Source organism: Saccopteryx leptura, chromosome 3 (assembly GCF_036850995.1).
Source record: "Saccopteryx leptura isolate mSacLep1 chromosome 3, mSacLep1_pri_phased_curated, whole genome shotgun sequence".
NCBI lineage: Eukaryota > Metazoa > Chordata > Mammalia > Chiroptera > Emballonuridae > Saccopteryx > Saccopteryx leptura.
Genome location: NC_089505.1, coordinates 371,531,494 through 371,549,507, shown reverse-complemented (window position 1 = coordinate 371,549,507; position 18,014 = coordinate 371,531,494). Strand labels below are relative to the sequence as shown.

The 18,014-nt window shown below is 62.4% G+C and overlaps 2 protein-coding genes across 7 annotated transcripts; one reads left to right on the top strand and one right to left on the bottom strand.

Annotated features, from left to right (window-relative positions):
- Positions 1 to 749: 749 nt before the first annotated feature.
- Positions 750 to 3,425, bottom strand: TIGD5 (tigger transposable element derived 5). Its single transcript, XM_066379638.1, has one exon. The coding sequence runs from the start codon at positions 3,368 to 3,370 to the stop codon at positions 1,472 to 1,474; it is 1,899 nt and encodes a 632-aa protein (XP_066235735.1). The 5' UTR covers positions 3,371 to 3,425; the 3' UTR covers positions 750 to 1,471.
- Positions 3,426 to 3,703: 278 nt separating this feature from the next.
- Positions 3,704 to 17,068, top strand: EEF1D (eukaryotic translation elongation factor 1 delta). 6 transcript variants are annotated; one of them, XM_066379631.1, is made up of 9 exons: positions 10,056 to 11,155; positions 13,161 to 13,281; positions 13,684 to 13,755; positions 15,563 to 15,619; positions 15,915 to 16,014; positions 16,097 to 16,197; positions 16,285 to 16,503; positions 16,695 to 16,889; positions 16,974 to 17,068. In XM_066379631.1, exons 1-9 carry the CDS (start codon positions 10,056 to 10,058, stop codon positions 17,010 to 17,012), a joined length of 2,004 nt encoding a protein of 667 aa, XP_066235728.1. In that variant the 3' UTR covers positions 17,013 to 17,068. The 6 variants fall into 6 exon arrangements, with proteins under 6 accessions (XP_066235731.1, XP_066235733.1, XP_066235734.1 ...); XM_066379634.1 differs by lacking the exons at positions 10,056 to 11,155; positions 15,563 to 15,619 and adding an exon at positions 3,704 to 3,860; XM_066379632.1 differs by lacking the exon at positions 15,563 to 15,619.
- The last annotated feature ends 946 nt before the right edge of the window (positions 17,069 to 18,014 follow it).

Below are 18,014 nucleotides of genomic sequence, written 5' to 3'. Positions count from 1 at the left end.
AGGGAGGTGCCAGGTGGGCCCTGGCGGGAGTGGCTGCCCTGGGCCTGGCTCACCAAGGCTTGCTTCCCAAATGCTCCCAGATTCTCCACACCTCCCCTCAGCTTTCAGATCTGAGATGTGTGTGTGTGTGTGTGTTTTGACTGGGGGTCGCTCTAAGTTTATGTGCTTGGACTTGTGTGGAAATTGCTCTGGGGTACCCTCTAGCGGCCTCCCGAGGTGCAGCCATTCCAAAAATCCACCAGCTGTCTACAGCCTTAGGCCACCAAGACAACTTGGGGTAGGGGACAGTGTCTGGGGCACTCAGCGCCTCACTGCCAGTCCCTTGCCCCTCACAAGGGCTCTATGCAGCATCTCTGCAAAGGCAGCCCCCGGAGGGACAGGAATCTCCGGGGTTCAGACCACCAGCAGGGATCTGCCTACCATGTGGATGAGGCAGCCTACCATGTACGAGCTGGGCTGAAATACAGGAGGCTTTCTTCCCTTTTCAAACTGACACCCGGAAGTCCAATTCTTGGGCCAGAAGAGCAGTCCCTCAGCCTTGGCCGTGCCAGGAAGGGAAGGAGCCTGGGGACCCCAAGGCACTGGTGTGGCTGTCAGTGCCTTGGGCCTGCTCTGGGCAGGCGGACGCCAGGGGCCTGGACAAAGTGGGCTGTGGCGGCTGGAGGAGTCCAGAGAGCTTGTCCAGTCATTGGTCAAGTCACCAAGGCCTGAGTCCAGCTGCACACCAACCCCATGAAGTAAGAGAGCTGTTCATAAAATGTATTCTTTTAAGGAAAATTTAAAAATCCGAGTGGAACAGAAATCTATAACCTTGCAGCATCCGGAACGTCAGGACCCCCAAGGACTAGACACTGTCCTCTCTTCCTAGCCCATGGAGCCCACCGTTCGAGACTGGGCCCAGGCTGGGGACTAAAACACCATCCCTCCCCCTCCCCCCAGAGTATCTGCAAAGTGGACTTAATACAATAAAAACAAAACTGAGGGGTGTGCCTCCCCACTGAGGTCACACACACTGTGGCTGTGGCGTGGGAACCACGCAGCACCAGGGCTCGGGGTACATAGGAGGATCAGGCCCTTGTCCAGTGCAAGTTGACAGGCCAGGGGGTTGGGAGGGCTGGGGCAGGAACACAGCCAGCTGTGCTCTGATAATGCTGTGGTGTGTGGGAGCCAGGTGTGTATGGAAGCTGAGCCCAAAGATAGCCTCAGGCCTCCTTGCCCAGGGAGGAGGAGCATGAGCCCAGGGCCCCCTTTTAAGCACCCCCAGGAGACTGGAGCACCAATGGAGCAGGATGACCCTTCACCAACAGAGCACCTCCAAGCCTGGCTGGGCTCCCTATAATCCCTAGCCATGGGGCGAGCCGCCCCAGGGAAGGGAAGGGAAGGGAAGCAGAAGGGAGACTGTGTGTGTGTGTTCCCTCCCACCAGGTGCAGCAGGACAAAGGCCCTTGAAGGGCCAATAGGACTGGCTTGGTCACACCCCATCGCTGAGGGCTGCAGGAGAGAGCCCAATGCCCCCCAGCCTCCTGGCCATGCTGATCAGTGAGCGCAGTTGTGCCAGCTTTAGTGGCCCCACCTCCTGGGGGTCTTGGCTCTCTAGCCACCGCAGAGCTGTTTCCAGACCCCGAACAGCCTCTCCAGCAGTGGGCACAGAAGCCTCCTTCTCCTCCCCACCCTCCGTGAGAGCAGGTAGGCTGGTTGGGGGTGGAAAGGCCACAGGGGCCAGCGCAGGGGGCCGGCCAGGGCCTGTCTCCTCTCTGCAGCCCTCAGGCAGCCCACCATCATCGTCCAGGTGCAACCACTGAGCCACCTCCTCAGGCGCCAGGCGCTTGTAAGCCAGGGCTGCTAGGTGTGTGAGGTCGCTGAGCACCCTGCTGGGCTCAGCTGCCTCCTCAGCCTGGCCAGCCTGCTGCCCAGCAAACGCCTCATCTGGCCGAGACTCAAAGGCTGCCCGCAAGCCCAGCAGCCAGCAGCGTTCAATGCTGCCCGCCTGCACCAAGTCCCAGGACAGGCCCGCCAGGTACAGCATGTCCTTGAGCATGAAGCTGCGCATGAAGTCCAGAGGGGAGCCCCCGGAGCAGGACACAGCCAGCCGAAGCAGCTCTCGCTTGTACAGCTGCTTGAAAGCAGCCACCACGCCCTGTTCCAGCGGGGCGGGGATGTGCGCTTGGCTGCCGCCCTTGGACAGGAACAGCACCCGCACAGCGCCGTCTGGAGTCTGCAGCTCCTCCGGCGGACTGAGGGGCTCAGGCCGGGACCGCCTGGGGGTCTCCTCACTCTCCTCCAGGGCGGGCATCCTGGCAGCCGGATTCGGGCAGGGCGGGTGGGCGACCAGCAGCACAGCCTTCTGCTGCAGGCAGCTGCGGCGCAGGTAGCGCCTGACGCCGGGGACGAACTCCTCAAAGAACCAACCCCGCAGCAGAGGGCGACTGAGCCAGGCGTCTGGGCTGTAGCGATAGGAAGCCGGGAACTTGTCCTGGTTGTGGTGACGCAGACTGGGCGGGTCTGGCAGCTGCCCGATGACCAGCGGCTTCAGCTTGTGGCTGCCAGTCAGGTTAGCGGCCAGTAGCACCGTGACCCGGTCGTCCCGCCGGCGCCGGCCGCAGCCCCCCGCGCCCAGGGGCGCAGCTTGCTCCGGAAGCAGCTTCCAGTAGAGGCCGGTGACGTTGGCGTTGTAGATCTGCTCATCGCCATAGCCGCCCTCGGCGGGGGGCGGCGGGGCCGGGGCACGGCTGGGCAGGGGGCTGGCGACTGGAGGCCGCGCGGGCTCCTGCTTGACCGGCGGGCCAGACGCGGGGCCGACGGCCGGGGGCTCGGCCTCGCCGTAGAGGCGCTGGCTGGAGATGCCGTGGCGCTTCTGCCAACGCCAGAACCAGCCGTGGCTGGCCTTGAAGGTGCACTCGGGCCCGTAGATCTGGCGCGCGAAGGCCTCCGCCTGCGCCTGGATGAGCGGCCCCGACAGCGGCACGCCGTGCTGGCGCAGCGCCTGGAACCACGAGTACACCGCGCGGTCGATCTCCTCCTCGTTGGCCAGCCGCATCTTCTTGCGCTGCGTGCCCACCTCGCCGCCGAGCTGCTCCAGGAACCAGCGAAGCTTCGGCTCGTCCTTGAGCCAGCCGCGCAGCGTGCCGCCGGGCACGCCGAAGTCGCGGCACACGCTGGCCTGCCGCTCGCCGCCCTTGACGCGCTCGATGGCCTGAAGCTTGTCCTTGATGGAGTAGGCCTTGCGGAAGGCCATCTTCACGGCCACGCGGGGACGCGCGGCCGGAGCCGGGCCGGGCGCGGGGGCCCGCGGCGGCTGTGCGGGGCGCCCGGGCGAGAGGTGGCGGCCGCGGCGCGGAGCCGGGGCAGCCTGGGGACCCGCAGAGTACATGGCGGTGGCGGCGGGGGCGCGGGAGCCATAAGCCCGCCCGCCCGGCCGCGCGGGGCGGGGCGCTCGGGGCGGAGCTGCCCGCGGCCCTCCCCTTTGTCTCGCCAGCCCCGGGGCGCCGGCCCCGCCCCCGCAGCACTCGGCCCGCCCCCCGTGCGTCACGCAGCGCGCCTAGGCCGGACGAGTCCACTGAGCCGGCAGCGCGGGGGTGGGGCGGTCCGGGAGGGCTGCGTTCCTGCTCCCAGCTGTTTGCGCCAGCTTCTCCGGGAAAGAGCGAGCCCCGTGGGTGTCTCCGTCTGGGTCCCGTCTCTGAAGTCGAGGACGAGTCGCGCAGAGGGGTCCCCGGGGCGGGCGCGCGAGAGCCGCTTCCCCCGCAGCGCATGGTCGAGCCCGCGGCTTCATTTCCCGTGCGCGCCTCGCACGGCGCTCCTTTTGCTCCGCCGTCCCGTGCTGCGGAGCGTCCCTTTTTGGTCGCCGCGTCCTTGGCCGGCGTGTGAGTACTGTGGCCGCGCCGAAGAAGCCGCACGCCTCGCCGCGGCTCCGCGGACCAGGGGGCGGGAGGCCGGGGCTGCGCTGCAGGATCCGCGCCGGCAGGGACCGGTGCACAAGTGCTGGCGGCGTGCGGGCTTAGGGGCGGTGGGCCAAGTGCGGCTCCCGGGCCGAGCGCAGAGGGGCGGGGCGCGCGGGCCACGTGGCCGCCCGAGCCCGGCGGCGGCGGGGATCTGGGGGCCATTGGCCGTGTCAGCGGGCGACCGGGCTGTGTGCCCAGGCGTGGCCCGGTTCTGTAGACCTTTCTTTGTCAGGCCCGCGTTTATGAAGCATTTACTGTCGCCGGCTCTGGGCCTAGCCCTAGGGGACAGGCGCGGGCCTAAGACCGGTTAGAGCCTTGAGGGCGGGCTCCGGAACACGGGAAGAAATAAGAGGACGTGACTGCGGAGTGGCGGAAACACACGGGCTTCTCTGAGAACGACCGGGGTCTGTCTTCACTTGGATCAAGAGCCCGGACAGGAGGCGATGTTGAAGCCAGTCTCTGGTGGGGAGGGTGGTACCTTCCATTAAAAAGGGACACTTGAAGTGGAAGCAGGGAGAAAAGCTCATGCCGGAGCCGTGTGGGTGGACAGGGGTGTAGACACCACGGAGGCCGCACGTCGGGGTGTGCAGAATGAAGGATCACCCTGGAGCGGTTGGGATGGTTCATGCCTGCCGGGGTAGTCTCTTAAATTCACCCTGGCATGTGACTCCTCCGCGAGTGGACCTAGCCTGGCTCAGGGAAGGGCGTCCTAGCTCATGTGGCTCCCGCAGGAGCGGCTGTGACAGCCACTTACCTGAGCGGGCAAGTGGGCAGGCTCAAATGAGATTGTCATTCCTGAGCCTCTGGTGCCCAGCCCTGTGAACAGAGTGCCCCCACCCCCCAAAGCGGTCTTCTCACGAAGCACTTGGCGCAAACTCTGAAGGAGCAGTATTCTTGACCCCGTGCCGGTCTGGGTGGTGTCCTCTAGGCCAGGCTGTCATTACCTCAGCTTTGAGGGGGGCTGCTGTGGGCTTCGTGGGACCCTGGGCAGAGTGAGCACTTGGGCCACACTGGTCCTTTGTCACCCGCGATAGGCAGGGATGACTGCCCTGTGGAGAAACCTGGTTGGAGGCCAGCCCACTGGGCTTTCTTTGCTCCTGGGCAGCTGGGGTAAGGCTATAGCATTCCGCATAAGTGGACAAATGTGCTTGACCAGTGTTCTTGTGGTTTTTTTCCAACGTGGTTTCTTAAAAAGATCAACAAAGAGAATATACGTCCAGTATGTCGTATGCTAGTGTCAGTGTTCTGGTTGTTGTAGGCAGGAAATGCTGGCCTGAGTGTTGCTCGAGCCCTGGCCCTGTGCTGATACTTTAAGATGATGAGACAGGGACCCCCAGCTCCTCCCTGCCTCGGGCTTTCCCACTCCTGTCTCCCAGCTGTATGTGAGGCCTGGACACACACGTCCCCGCGAGAGCACGCACGTGTGTGCAATGTGTGTATGGAAGGGGTGAGGAAGCAGGTGCAGTACTAGAGTAATCCCAGAGGAAGGGTGTAGGTGCCTGGCTGGTGAGATCAAATGAGGCCAGAGCGCCATGGGCTGTGGTGTTTGAGACAGGAACTTTGTTGCCACTGGCTGGTCGTGGGGTGGGGTGACTTAGGCAGCACAGTGTGAGCCCTGCGGGTGCAGGGGCCCCCTTCCTGCCAGCAGGATTGGTTGGCATTTCTGAATGGGGCAGAACTACCTAGGAGTCGGAGATCGGAAAGCATCTGAGTAGGAATTTGAAGCTGGGGTGCTCCCCTGAAGGAAGGCAGCTCCCCCACTTCCTGGCTCTTCTTATGGACATTTCAGGCGTTGGATGCCACTCTGCTGAACATTGCAGACGGAAAGCACTGCTCAGTGCAGCGCTGGTCCTGGCCACGCCAGCTGGGGGCTGAGCTGCCCGCAGACCTCGACCCTCGACCTCACATCTGCTCATGCTGTTTCCACTTCCTGTGGACGATTGGGCATTTCTTGTTTTCGCCCCGTGGGTGTATAGCCCAGGAGCTCCTGTGTGTGACTGCAGTGGGGTGACATGGGCAAAGGGATACATGAGGCAGTGTGTGAAGCATAGAGTGCTGGTGTGGTCAGCAGTGCTGGCGAAGTGGCCACCCCTCCCAGAACCCTTCCCTGTTCGTCCAGCCCCTTGGCAAGCATAGCTTTCTTTTTTTTTGTATTTTTCTGAAGTTGGAAACGGGGAGGCAGTCAGACAGACTCCCGCATGCGCCCGACCGGGATCCACCTGGCATGCCCACCAGGGTGCGATGCTCTGCCCATCTGGGGCGTCGCTCTGTTGCAACCAGAGCCATTCTAGCGCTTGAGGCAGAGGCCATGGAGCCATCCCCAGCGCCCGGGGCCATCTTTGCTCCAATGGAGCCTCGGCTGCGGGAAGGGAAGAGAGAGACAGAGAGGAAGGAGGGGGGTGGAGAAGCAAATGGGCGCTTCTCCTATGTGCCCTGGCCGGGAATCGAACCTGGGTCCCCCGCACGCCAGGCCGACGCTCTACCGCTGAGCCAACCAGCCAGGGCCGAGAGATGGGTTTTTAGTTCAGCAGGAACTCGTGAAACAGGCCGTCAGGAACCAGGGAAGTTGAGGAATAGAGGTGGGCTCTTGCGTCTGAGCTTCTGGGGGGCTTTTCAGCTGTTCTGGGAGATCTGGTCGTTGGGCACGGGGAGCCAGGAGTGTCCCTGTGGGTGCTGTTGGCCCTGTCGCTAACTCTGGCTTCATGCCCAGGTGCCGCTCCACTGCCCTCAGCTGTGGCCAGCCTCCAGGCAGTGCTCAGCCAGGAGTGCCCCTGCTGCCCATAGAGCCAGACCCGTGCACCCTCTGGGAGCCTGACTCCTAAGAAGCTCCTGCAGGGAGGCTGCCCTGGGATCTCCTGTGTGCTCTCGCAGGCCAGCTGCCTCCCCTTGGTATCAGCTTCTTGTCAGTCCACTCCCTCGGGGCACCTTGTGTGTCCCCATCTCTCAGTGGCTGGTCTCTCTGGGAGTATGTTGAAAGCTTCGTCCTTTTGCACACAGCATGGAGACTTGATCCCTGAGCCAGTGCCCTTTGGTGACTACCGAGTGTCCTTGTCATCTTGTGCCTCATCCATCAGCCTGGACCTAGTGGCAGCGAGGGGACAGGGCTGGGTAGAGATTCCACTCCACAGCTCCAGGTGGGCAGTGGGGGTGCTCAGGCCCGAGAGAGAAGGAGCAGGTGGGAGGGGTTCTCAGAGGGTGCCCCCCAGGAACTGCCCGTTTCAGGGGTGAGGGAAGTGCCTGCACTGGCAGGACTCGGTCTCCTCCCAGGACTTTGGTGGCGGGTGTATCTCGTGCTCACCTCTGCTCCTCCACCAAACTCACCTGCACGCCGCCTCACCAAGCAGCTTCTGAAAGGCCCCTCCAGCCTTCTCGGGCCGCCCTGTCTGACTGCCTCTAACCTTGCTGCTTTCTCTTCATGCTGTCCTAGGAGGTCAGAGTGAAAGTAAGTACTGCCCGTCTGTGCGCCCGTTCCCTTCCCCTGAGCGAGGGAGTAGGGAACCCCAGGGCGCTGACACTCCCCTGAGGAATGAGGGGCCTGGCTCGCCAGGCTGCTGGCTTGTTTCCTCTTCTGGAGCACAGAGGACCTGGACACGCTGGGTTCAGCCTCTGAACCTGTGTGTTCAGGTGTTTCCCTGGGCAGGACGTGGTGCTGTGGGCCCAGGCAGCCCCTGGCGTCAGGCCCTGGGCCTCCTTCCGGAGTCTTGAGAAGTCTTCCCCTTCCCTGAGCTGTGGCCCCCAGAGCCCTGAGCACAGCCTGGTCTGGTGTCAGGAGCCAAGGGTGTATTTAGGCCAAGGGGGCATGGCAGGGCTTAGGTGCCCAGGGCCCACCTTGTTGCATCATAGAGGTCAGAGGGCACATAAGCCCCTCCTGGTCAGCCTGCTGCTCCCTGAGGGACAGAGAGTGATGTCACAATGACTTGCCACCTGGGCATATGCTCCTGCCTCCCGCCACTGCCCCTGCCGTCACTCTGGCCTTGGTAAGTGCTGCTGCCAGTCTGGGCTGGAAGGTGCCAGGGAACAGCCCCAGCACCTTGCTAGAACCTTCTAGGAGGCCCGTGTCATGGGCTGTTAAAGGCCCCCAGCATGCCCCTGCAGAGTATAAGGAGGACTCTCCCCAAAGTGCCAGGCGCGTGTGGGACGCAGTCCTCATGTCCCCTGGGGTAATTGGAATGGGGTTTTGTTTTCATTTGGGGTGTTATGGAAAGGCCACAGATCCCATGGTAAGTGGGGAAGGGTGTGCCCCCCGGGCTGAAAGGCCGCCTTGCCTCTGGAAACCTTGTCTCCTGGGTTGGAGAGCCTGCCCGGCGGGTAGAGGCTCCATGGGTCAGCGGGTCGGCCCTTGCTTAGGCCCCACCAGCGACCCACAGAAGCAGGGACTGCAGGGGTGTCCTGAGGGATAGATGTTCATTCAGCCCCTGGCAAGTTAGCACCTGAGTGTTGGTCAGGGTGCCTCCCTCCGCTTTGGGGAGCAGAGCCCAGAGTGGGGTCTGTGGCTGGGGAGGAATCCCTGTGCGGGTCACAGCCACCCTTCTGGAACAGGCCCGCTGAGTGTGAGCTCGGACCCCTGGGCACATCCTGGGAGCAGACTGGCTGTGAGGCATTCTGGGCTGAGCTGCTCCTAGCCTGAGGCTGCAGTGACCCAGACCCCTCTGTTCTTGCTGAACGAGGGGCCGTCTCAGCACCAGACCTGGGAGCAGAGTGAGGGACAAAGCCGCTGCTGTGAGGCCAGCACCCCTGGGACTTGCACGGGGGCCACAGATAACAGGGTCACCTCCAGTGAGGATGGCGGGGCTCAGGGCCCCACCTGCCTCCCACTATCTCGGTGACGGTGCCCTTTACCCCAAACAGCGCTGAGATGGGGGGGGGGTCCTCCTGTTCTGGGACTCAGAGTCCTGGGGTCCTTTCACTTCAGTGCACCCAAAGGTATCGGCTGATTGCCTGCTGGTCAGAAGTGCCTTCAGGGGTTCTTACTCACTCCCTGAGCCACGGGCTCCTCCCCTCGAGCCAGTCTGCAGCATCTGCCCTGTTGTCTTCCCTCATGTGACCTTGTGGGGGGCGGGGCCTCCACCCTCTGCTCCCAGCTGCTGCCCGCTGAGAGGCTATCCCTTTTCTGAGACCCTGGCAGCTTCCCTTGGAACATGTGCTCCTCTGGATGGTGGCGTGGCTGTTGTGGGCGTGGGTGACTCGGGCAGGGTCACCATGATGCACCATCCTCAGAGATGCCAAGTGCTTTCTTTAAAACCACTGCTTTTGCCTGACCAGGTGGTGGCACAGTGGATAGAGTGTCGGACTGGGACATGGATGGCCCAGGTTCGAAACCTCGAGGTTGCCAGCTTGCGCGCTGGCTCATCTGGCTTGAGCAAGGGTCACTCTGTCTGCTGGAGCCCCCCAGTCAAGGCACATATGAGAAAGCAATCAATGAACAACTAAGGAGCCACAACAAAGAATTGGTGCTTCTCATCTCTCTCCCTTCCTGTCAGTCTGCCCAATCTGTCCCTCTCTCTGACTCATTCTCCATCTCTCTCTCACACACACACACACACACACACACTCTCTCTGAAAAACCACTGCCGCAGGGGAGGTAGCTGGACCTAGTAAAAACGCAGGGCGTGCAGTTCATTTCAGATGAACAATGAACAACTGTAGTGTGAGTTTCAATATTTCACGGAACATACTCACTGTAAAGATTACTTGTAGTTCACGTGAAAGTCAGATTAGCTTGAGTACATTCTTCCCTGTATCTGGTGTCCTGGTTTGGAGATTCTATGAGAAAAGTTTTCGAGATTTGGAAACTGTTCTCAAAGAACACTGTTTGAAGAGAGTTGGGGTGCATGTTGGTTTAGATGAGAATGAGGAAGAAAAGTTTTGCAGTTAAAAGAATACACGTGTTTACACACCCACGTATGCGTGTTATTTGTTTATTGCTTACTGAGCTCCCTGTGGATTTGACCAGGGGTCCTTGCATGTTGCCCAATGGCACCCCGCCCCCCTTGGGAAGTGTCTCCAGACCCCTCCGGCCCTGCCAGCCAGGCTGCTGAGGGAGGGGCGGGGCGCTGGCCGCTGGGCTCCCCTGTGCTCAACTGCCTTCTTGTGCTTGCTTTTAACGCTGCGCGGAAGATGAGGAGCAGGAAGGCCTCTTGTGCCCTGGAGACCGTCTGGGAGGACAAGCAGAAGCATGGGGAGGCTGAGCAGCACTTCCAGGAGCAGGAGGCCCCGCGAGCCGCCGCCCGGCCGCCCCTGGCCCAGGCGCCGGCCGTGAATGGGCCGGGTCAGGAGGACACTGAGGAGGCGGCAGAGGAGGCCGAGGCCGAGGCCGCCGACAGCTGCAGGGGCGGCCCCGGGAAGCGCCACGACGGGAGGCCGCCCCTGCAGAAGAAGAGGAAGCGCTCCCCAAAGAACTGGCTCGGCCGGGCCGACCTGGCTCTCGTGGGCCTCTCAGCTGACCACGTCTGGCTGAACAAGCCACTCTTTGACCAGGCGGAGAGCTCCTACCGCCAGTGGCTGGCAGACATTGCTGCGGGGACAGCCCGGCCACCAGCTCTGGCCCCCAGGGGCCCCTGTGCCCACGGAAACCAGGTGGCCTGCCACCATGTGACCTGGGGCGTCTGGGTCAACAAGTCTGCCTTTGACCAGGCTGAGCGGGCATTTGTGGAGTGGTCCCAGGCTCTGCTGTTGGCTATGGAGGAGAGCAGGCAGGGGGCTCCCGACACCGGCCAGCAGGCGCCTGCCCGGGGCCCGGCCCTCCCCTGCCAGACCAGCCCCCCGGCCAACGGCCAGCCCCCGCTGGGCAGCCTGCAGGCCCTGGTGCGGGAGGTGTGGCTGGAGAAGCCCCGGTACGACGCTGCCGAGAGGGGCTTCTACGAGGCCCAGTTTGACGGCCACCCCCCCGGGAAGGTGCGCCTGCGGGAGCCAGCTGGCCCCGCCGAGAGCGCCCGGCGGGGGGGCCGCAGAGACCGGCGGTGCCGCCACAGCGTGGGGAGCAAGCGGGCTGGGCCCAGGAGGGCCGACAGGGAGGCCGCCGCCGCCGCCCTGCCCTGCTGGTACTTCCTGCACAGGGACGCCGAGGCCCCCTGGCTCAGCAAGCCCGCCTACGACAGTGCCGAGTGCCGCCACCATGCTGCCGAGGCCCTGCGCACGGCCTGGCGCCTCGAAGCCACCTCTCTGGCTCAGCGACCCAGTGCCCGGTCTGGCCCACCCATGTCCAGCCTGAGACCCAAGTAGGAGAACTGTGCTGGGCGGGTCCCTGGCCTGGGTCTCCCCAAGCTGGAGCCGTGTGTGTTCCCCTTGACCCCACCCCAGGGGGGCTCTCCCCAGGACAGCTGGACCCGGCCAAGTTGGACATATAAGGGGGCTGGCAGTGCAGCCTCCAGGGTCACCCCTTAGGGGTCACACAGTTCTGGGCTGTTGGAAAGGAGTTAGCAAGGGTGAATATGCCCAACACAGGATTTTCTCTTTGGCTGCGTAACTTGTGGGAGCATTGAAAGCTCCTGGGCCCTGGGCCCCACTGGGGCAAGACGTGGGAGCCAGCATGCCCGCCCACCCGCCTGAGTCTCATTCCTGCCTCCCTGTCCCTTGTCGCCACCTCTGAGATCAGATGGGTGTCTCAGGTATACCAGCTCGTGGCCCGTCTATCAGCCTGAGTCTGAAGGGCACCTGCTGGTGAAGCATTCTTGCTTTCAGCCTGGGGACCCAGAGGTTTCGCCCCGGGACAGTTTCATGCAATAGCAGCAGGGGGCTCTGAAGGCCAGGGGACTGTAGGAGGCCAGAGGTGGGGGCAGGCCAGTACCTGGCCAGCTGGGGCCCAGGCAAGTGGGCAGAGATGATTAGGTTCTAGGGTCCCTGAGAGCACTGTGCCCTGGGCTCAGCCAGTGGGACTTGGAGAGGCTCCTTGGGGCTCCAGGAAAGGGGCGTCGGCCTGGTCCCCAGGTTTCTGCAGGGCAGGAGTCCCTTGGGTTTGCCCTTCTGTGGGGTTGATCTGATGGTTTGACAGGATCTGGCCTTGTGAGGGACAGGGCACAAGTCCCATCATGGAGGGGAAGAGTGTCCCCATCAGACAGTGATGGGGGCCCAGAGCAGACACCATGTTCAGGGGGCTGGCTTTTCAAAGGGGTGAGACCCACCACCTCTTCTCACCAAGAGGACAGTGGCGTTGGCACCGCCCAGTGACGGGCTGGGCTCCTCAGCACAGAGTTGATGGGGTGGCGTTCATTTTTGTCACATGGTGAGGAGCAGGAGGGCTCTGTGGGCCCAGGTCTCCACGTGGGTGAGCCACAGGACAGCAGCACACGGTCATCTGCCAGAGCAGACACAGCAGGCTGGAGGTGGCTCTCGGGTCGTGGTCGGCGTGCCCAGGTCTAGAGCAGCAGTTCTCCAACTTACTGGTCTTGGGACCCAGAGAGCTTTTATTATGTTTGTGGATTTGTACCACATTATCAGGAACACTAGAAGCATTTATTGAAAAATAAGCCCTGGCCAGTGTGGCTCAGTGCATAGAGCATCAGCCCGGCATTACGGACATCCCAGATTTGATTCCTGGTCAGGGCACACAGGAGAAGTGACCATCTGCTTCTCTCCCTCTTCCTCTTCCACAGCCAGTGGCGCAGTTGGTTTGAGTGTGACCCCAGGTGCTGAGCACAGATAGGTTGGTCTGAGCATGTTGGCCTCGGGTGCTAAAAATAGCTCAGTACTTGATTTGAGCATGGGCCCAGATTGGGTGGATCCTGGTCATGCATCCTAGTCGGGGCGCATTGGGGAGTCTACCTCACTCCTCCCTTCCTCTAACCTTAAAAAAAAAGTAAGCTTGTTATACAGTAATCAGGTGTTTTCATGAGAAATAGTTTTCCTATAAGAAAAAAAGTGAGTTGCTGTTGTACATTTTGAAATCTTTAGTGTCTGGCTTAACGGGAGGCAGTGGAATCCCCCTGCTTCTGCATTCAGATGTGAGTGTGTGCTGTCTCACACAAATCCAGCTTCGCAGAGGTGTGTGCTTGGAAAAGGGGGGGCCTTGGACCCTCAGAGGTTCCTGGCCGTACTTTGAGAACTGCCCGTCCTGGGGACCCACGGAGGGAGTCCGCACGGTGATGGGGGCAGGGGTAGCGTGGGTCTCGGGTTTATGTGCTCTGCCGTGGAGCCGGGGGCCGTGTCTGGCTGGCCTCCTTGGCGTCTGGGCCGTTAGAAGGGGCGCTTATGCCATCCAGGCTCTTACCTCTTCCCTCCACGCAGGAAAATGGCCACCAACTTCCTGGTGCACGAGAAGATCTGGTTCGACAAGTTCAAGTATGACGACGCAGAGAGGAAGTTCTACGAGCGGATGAACGGCCCCGTGGCTGGCTCCTCGTGCCAGGTGAGGGCTGCGTGTGGGGCCACCGGCTGGTGGTGCCGGCACCCAGAGGGCGGAAGCACGTCCGCCCCAGTGGCTCTGCTCCAGGGGCTGGTGGTGGGGTCTTTGGAGGGGTGGCCCGGGCTGGCTCCTGGGTGCTGGGTCTGCTCCTGTCGCAGCGCGTGGCAGTATGGCCCAGCCGTCCCCCAGGAGGCTAAGCGGCCTAGCAGCACGCAGAACTGGGCCGGGCCTGGTGTCACGGCCGCACGCAGACTTGGGCACCTTGCGCTTCTCTCTGCCGCTCTGAGCTTTCATTCTCACGCCTCCCTTCATTTCTTCACAGAAGGCACATAGGGTTCCCTTTTTCCCCCCAAATTAATTTTTTTTTTAATGAAAAAAGACTGGTTCTTTCTGCACTGTCTGCAGGAGAACGGCGCAAGCGTGATCCTCCGGGACATTGCGAGAGCCAGAGAGAACATCCAGAAATCCCTGGCTGGAGTGAGTACCGCAGCCCGAGCGCTCGCGGCTGGCTGACTTTCCTTCGGTCCTGCTGATTGTTTTGCCCTTGGAGCAGAGTCAGGGCGAGGCTGTCTTCCTGCCTGGACGTGGTCCTGGGCCCCAGACCCCAGGGGACTTCACTCTGCATCCTTGCCGGCGCTCACCCGGCCTCCCTCCTGCACCCTGGCTGCCTCTTTCCTGCTTGCTCCCTGCTGAGGGAAGCCGCCTTTCCCTCCTGGGCCTCGGCCTCTCGGCCGCCCCAGAGAGACGGCTTCACAGGGTGTGCCGTTCCAATCTCAGAAATGGGCGCCATCTTGAATTTGAGGTTCAGGCAGGGGCCCTGCAGCCCAGCTCATATTCCTGATCCCAAATGGGTCAGGGTAGGACAGCACCCTGGCTACCTCTGCCCCATCCTGGCCGGAGGGTATGTCCCTAGGAGGTGGCAGACCTACTGTTCCACCTTCCCGGCCAGAGGAGCTGGGGCCTCTTTGTCCCTCTGGGACGCGGGTGGTTGTCCCGGCCCTGGCGGCCACGTGTTGACACAGCTGTGCTCCTGCAGACTCTGGAAGAGAAACCATTGCCTTGCCCTCCGGCTTCTAGAAGCTCCCCCACATCTTTCAGCCTGCGATTCCTAACCTGCAGCGTCATCACTCTGACCTCTGCCTTTGTCACGCTTCCTCCTCTCCCCTTGCCTCTCCTGTATGAACCCTTGTGACACCGTTGGCCCGCTGGCCCCGAGCACCCTGGCCTCCCCACCACTTTGCAAGCCAGGCAGCAGGCTCAGCTGGGCTCGAGGCGCCAGCCTGCTGCCAGGACCTGGTTCGCTTGCTTCCAGGCACTGAGCCTCTGGAAGAGGAGCCTCCTGAGCTGGGGCCAGACCGAGGGGTCAGGAGTGGGAGGTCTAGCCTCCATTCCGTGTGGTGGAGACCCTGGCGGTCTTAGCGGGAGTGGCATTAGAGCCAGGTGGTATGGGAGACTGGCCGGAGAGGAGGCCATGGCTGGTGGTGGTGGCCAAGACTCGGGGGTGGTGAGTCCAGCACAGCTGGGTGAGCTGTGGGTGCATGGTGTGCTGTTGACTGCCTCGGGCAGGGCACTGAACTGAGCTAAGAGGAGGACAGTGGTGTGAGCAGAGGCCATCTTACTCCCTGTGGCTGGTCAGTGTTCTTTCTCCGGCCACATGGCTCCCTGGCCAGCCTGGTCCGGCACTGCTAGCAGCAAGCTGGTCAGTGGGTCACAGGGCAGCATCAGCCTTGCACTGCCCGGCAGTCTATGGCAGGGAGCCAGGTACTTGGCAGCCTCTCTTCTGTGGGGACCTGTAGCCTGTCCATGATCTGGGGATGTCCCTCTCTTCTGTGGGGACCTGTAGCCTGTCCATGATCTGGGGATGTCCCTCTCTTCTGTGGGGACCTGTAGCCTGTCCATGATCTGGGGATGTCCCAAGCAGTGGCCTGTCCTGTGGCTGTTTGGGTGGGCTTCAGGCCCAAAGTCTTTATCATGATTGGATACTGGAGGGGGACAGGGCCAGGTGTGCCATGTCCCTGGAGCCATTTCCCTGGGTGTAACTCAGGCTTGACCTGTGGCGCCCTTTGGGTGAGCTCGCTGGCCAGCATCGCATGGGTCAGCTGCCAGGCAGGATTCAGTCCCCAGCTCACCCAAGGCCTTGCCTCAAGGGCAGACTTAGCCAGACAAGGGGCACATGGCAGGGGAAGGAAGGCAGTGCTGGCTGCTGCAGGTAGCTGCCCTCTGCATGGGCATGCTCCTTCCTGCCCCTGCTGCCCCTCAGCTGCCCTTCCCCTCCGGTTTCCAGCTCCAGGCCGTGCTGCCCAGTTCCCCTGCGGCCCTAGGCCAGGCTGCCCCTGGGACCGTAAGTCCTGCTCCTTCCCACCCACCAGGCAGTGGTAGCAATGGCCCTGAGCTTTCTGCCCTGGACCCTCTGCTTCCTGTCCCGCGCTTTTCGTTTTTGCTTGGCTGAGAATGTCACCATGATCTGCTCACAGGGCTGCCTCCTGCTCTCCTGGGTGGAGCGTGGTAGGTAGACCAGCTGGGCTGACAGGAGCTGCCATCTGGTGTCTCACAGGCCTGCCGCCCAGCTCAGGGCTATGTGGGAACCCTAGGGACAGGCTGGAGTGCCAAGCCCTAACCCTTCCCCTGCCTTGCAGAGTTCAGGCCCTGGGGCCTCCAGCGGGCCTGGCGGAGACCACAGTGAGCTCATCGTCCGGATCGCCAGCCTGGAAGTGGAGAACCAGAGCCTGCGAGGCGGTGAGGCCCTGGGCCTGGCGGGGGCGGGGGGGCCCCCAGCCCAGCGCCTGCTGTCTGACCAGCATCTCCTTCCCCTCCGCAGTGGTGAGAGACCTGCAGCAGGCCATCTCCAAGCTGGAGGCCCGCCTGAGTGTGCTGGAAAAGAGCTCACCTGCCCACCGGGCCACAGCCCCGCAGACCCAGGTCAGTGCCCTCCCCAGGCCAGGGGCCCGGGCAGCAGCGAGGGCCAGAGGCCTGGGTCTCAGCCTCCCCAACCCTACCCCCCCACAGCACGTGTCTCCCATGCGTCAAGTGGAGCCCCCCAGCAGAAAGGCAGCCGCCGCTGCGGAGGATGACGAGGACGATGACATCAACCTCTTCGGCAGTGATGAGGAAGAGGACAAGGAGGCCATCAGGCTGCGAGAGGCACGGCTGCGGCAGTATGCGGAGAAGAAGGCCAAGAAGCCTGCGCTGGTCGCCAAGTCCTCCATCCTCCTGGATGTCAAGCCTGTGAGTGGCCCTCCTGTGACCTTCCCCTGGTCGGAGTTCAGAAACATTGGGCCAAGAAGAGAATTGTGGGGGCGGGCAGGCACAAGCCGAGACCGCTCCTGGGGTCTTGGACGAACTGCACAGCTGTGCGGGAGGCCTTTCCTGGTGTCTAGAGGCTCCTGACCCTGCCTCTCCCCTCCTTGACCCCCCAGTGGGACGACGAGACAGACATGGCTCAGCTGGAGGCCTGCGTGCGCTCCGTGCAGATGGATGGGCTGACCTGGGGGGGCTCCAAGCTGGTGCCCGTGGGCTACGGCATCCGCAAGCTGCAGATCCAGTGTGTGGTGGAGGATGACAAGGTGGGGACGGACCTGCTGGAAGAGGAGATCACCAAGTTTGAGGAGCACGTGAGTGGGCAGGTCCACACTGGGGGGGGCCTTCAGGAAACCGGACTCCATGTGACCACCATCCTCTCCCCCTTCTCCCTCCAGGTACAGAGCGTTGACATTGCTGCTTTCAACAAGATCTGAGCCCTAGCGTTGGGCCTGGGCATGGGGCCCTGCCACCATTAAAAACTGAAATTCTCTGTCCGGCTCCTGTCCTTGTCTGGGCCCTGTGGGCAGGCAGCGCTCCGCATAGCCTTCTCATGGCCGTGTGACTCACACCTTGGCCTGCGCCTTCCTGCCCCATCTCTCGGCCACCCTCCCGTCTTCACTCACCCACCAAGTGCCTCGTCCAGTTCAGGCTGTTGAAGCCAGGAAGAGAGTGTGCCCTAGCTCCTCACCATAGCCTTCTGCCCTCTCCACTTGGCCAGCTCAGCGGCCTCTGTGGGAGCACAAGTGCCCACCTGCAGCTTTCCAGGAAAGGAGTCAAGGAGTCCCAGTGGCTGACCTGGCTCTGCTGCTGTGACTAGTCACCTGCCCCCTGGGTCTGACCTGTGTGACACCCACCCGAGTCCTGCCCATCTTGGCTCCAGAGCCCCTCCCTCCCAGCATTCAGTCCTCCAGAGGGCGCTCCGCCTCCCTCCCCAGTGCATTGCCCGGCTGCTCCACCTGTCGGAGACCTGGGCCCTGGACAGATTCCATGACAAACTGCCCTGTGGATTCAGGCCCGCTGTCCTGCCTGCCCTCCCCCAGCCCCCGTCTATCAGTACTTGTGCCACTACCAGTTCTTACTCTGGATGGGCCAGCATGACTGGTGAGGTGGCCGCTTGGAATTCGAGAGCAAGTTGTGTGCTGTGGTTCTGGTCAGAGCTGGTGTCCTCCAGGGCCCTGAGCTATACAGGGATGGATTGTCCCCTTGGGATTGGGGGCCATGAGGCTCCCCTCGGTTTTCCAGGACTCCCATGGGGTACAGGACCCCAAAGCTTTGGTGACAGCTGAGGGTGGGCACCAAGCTGGCTGGTTTGCGAACACAGTGTAGGCCACACCTAAGTGTCTGAGCTGAGGTTAGAATCACCTATCTTCTGCCCCTCCCCTGCGCCCCAGGTGTGGCCAGGACAAAGTCCAGCTGGAGGGGGAGTCGCCACTGCC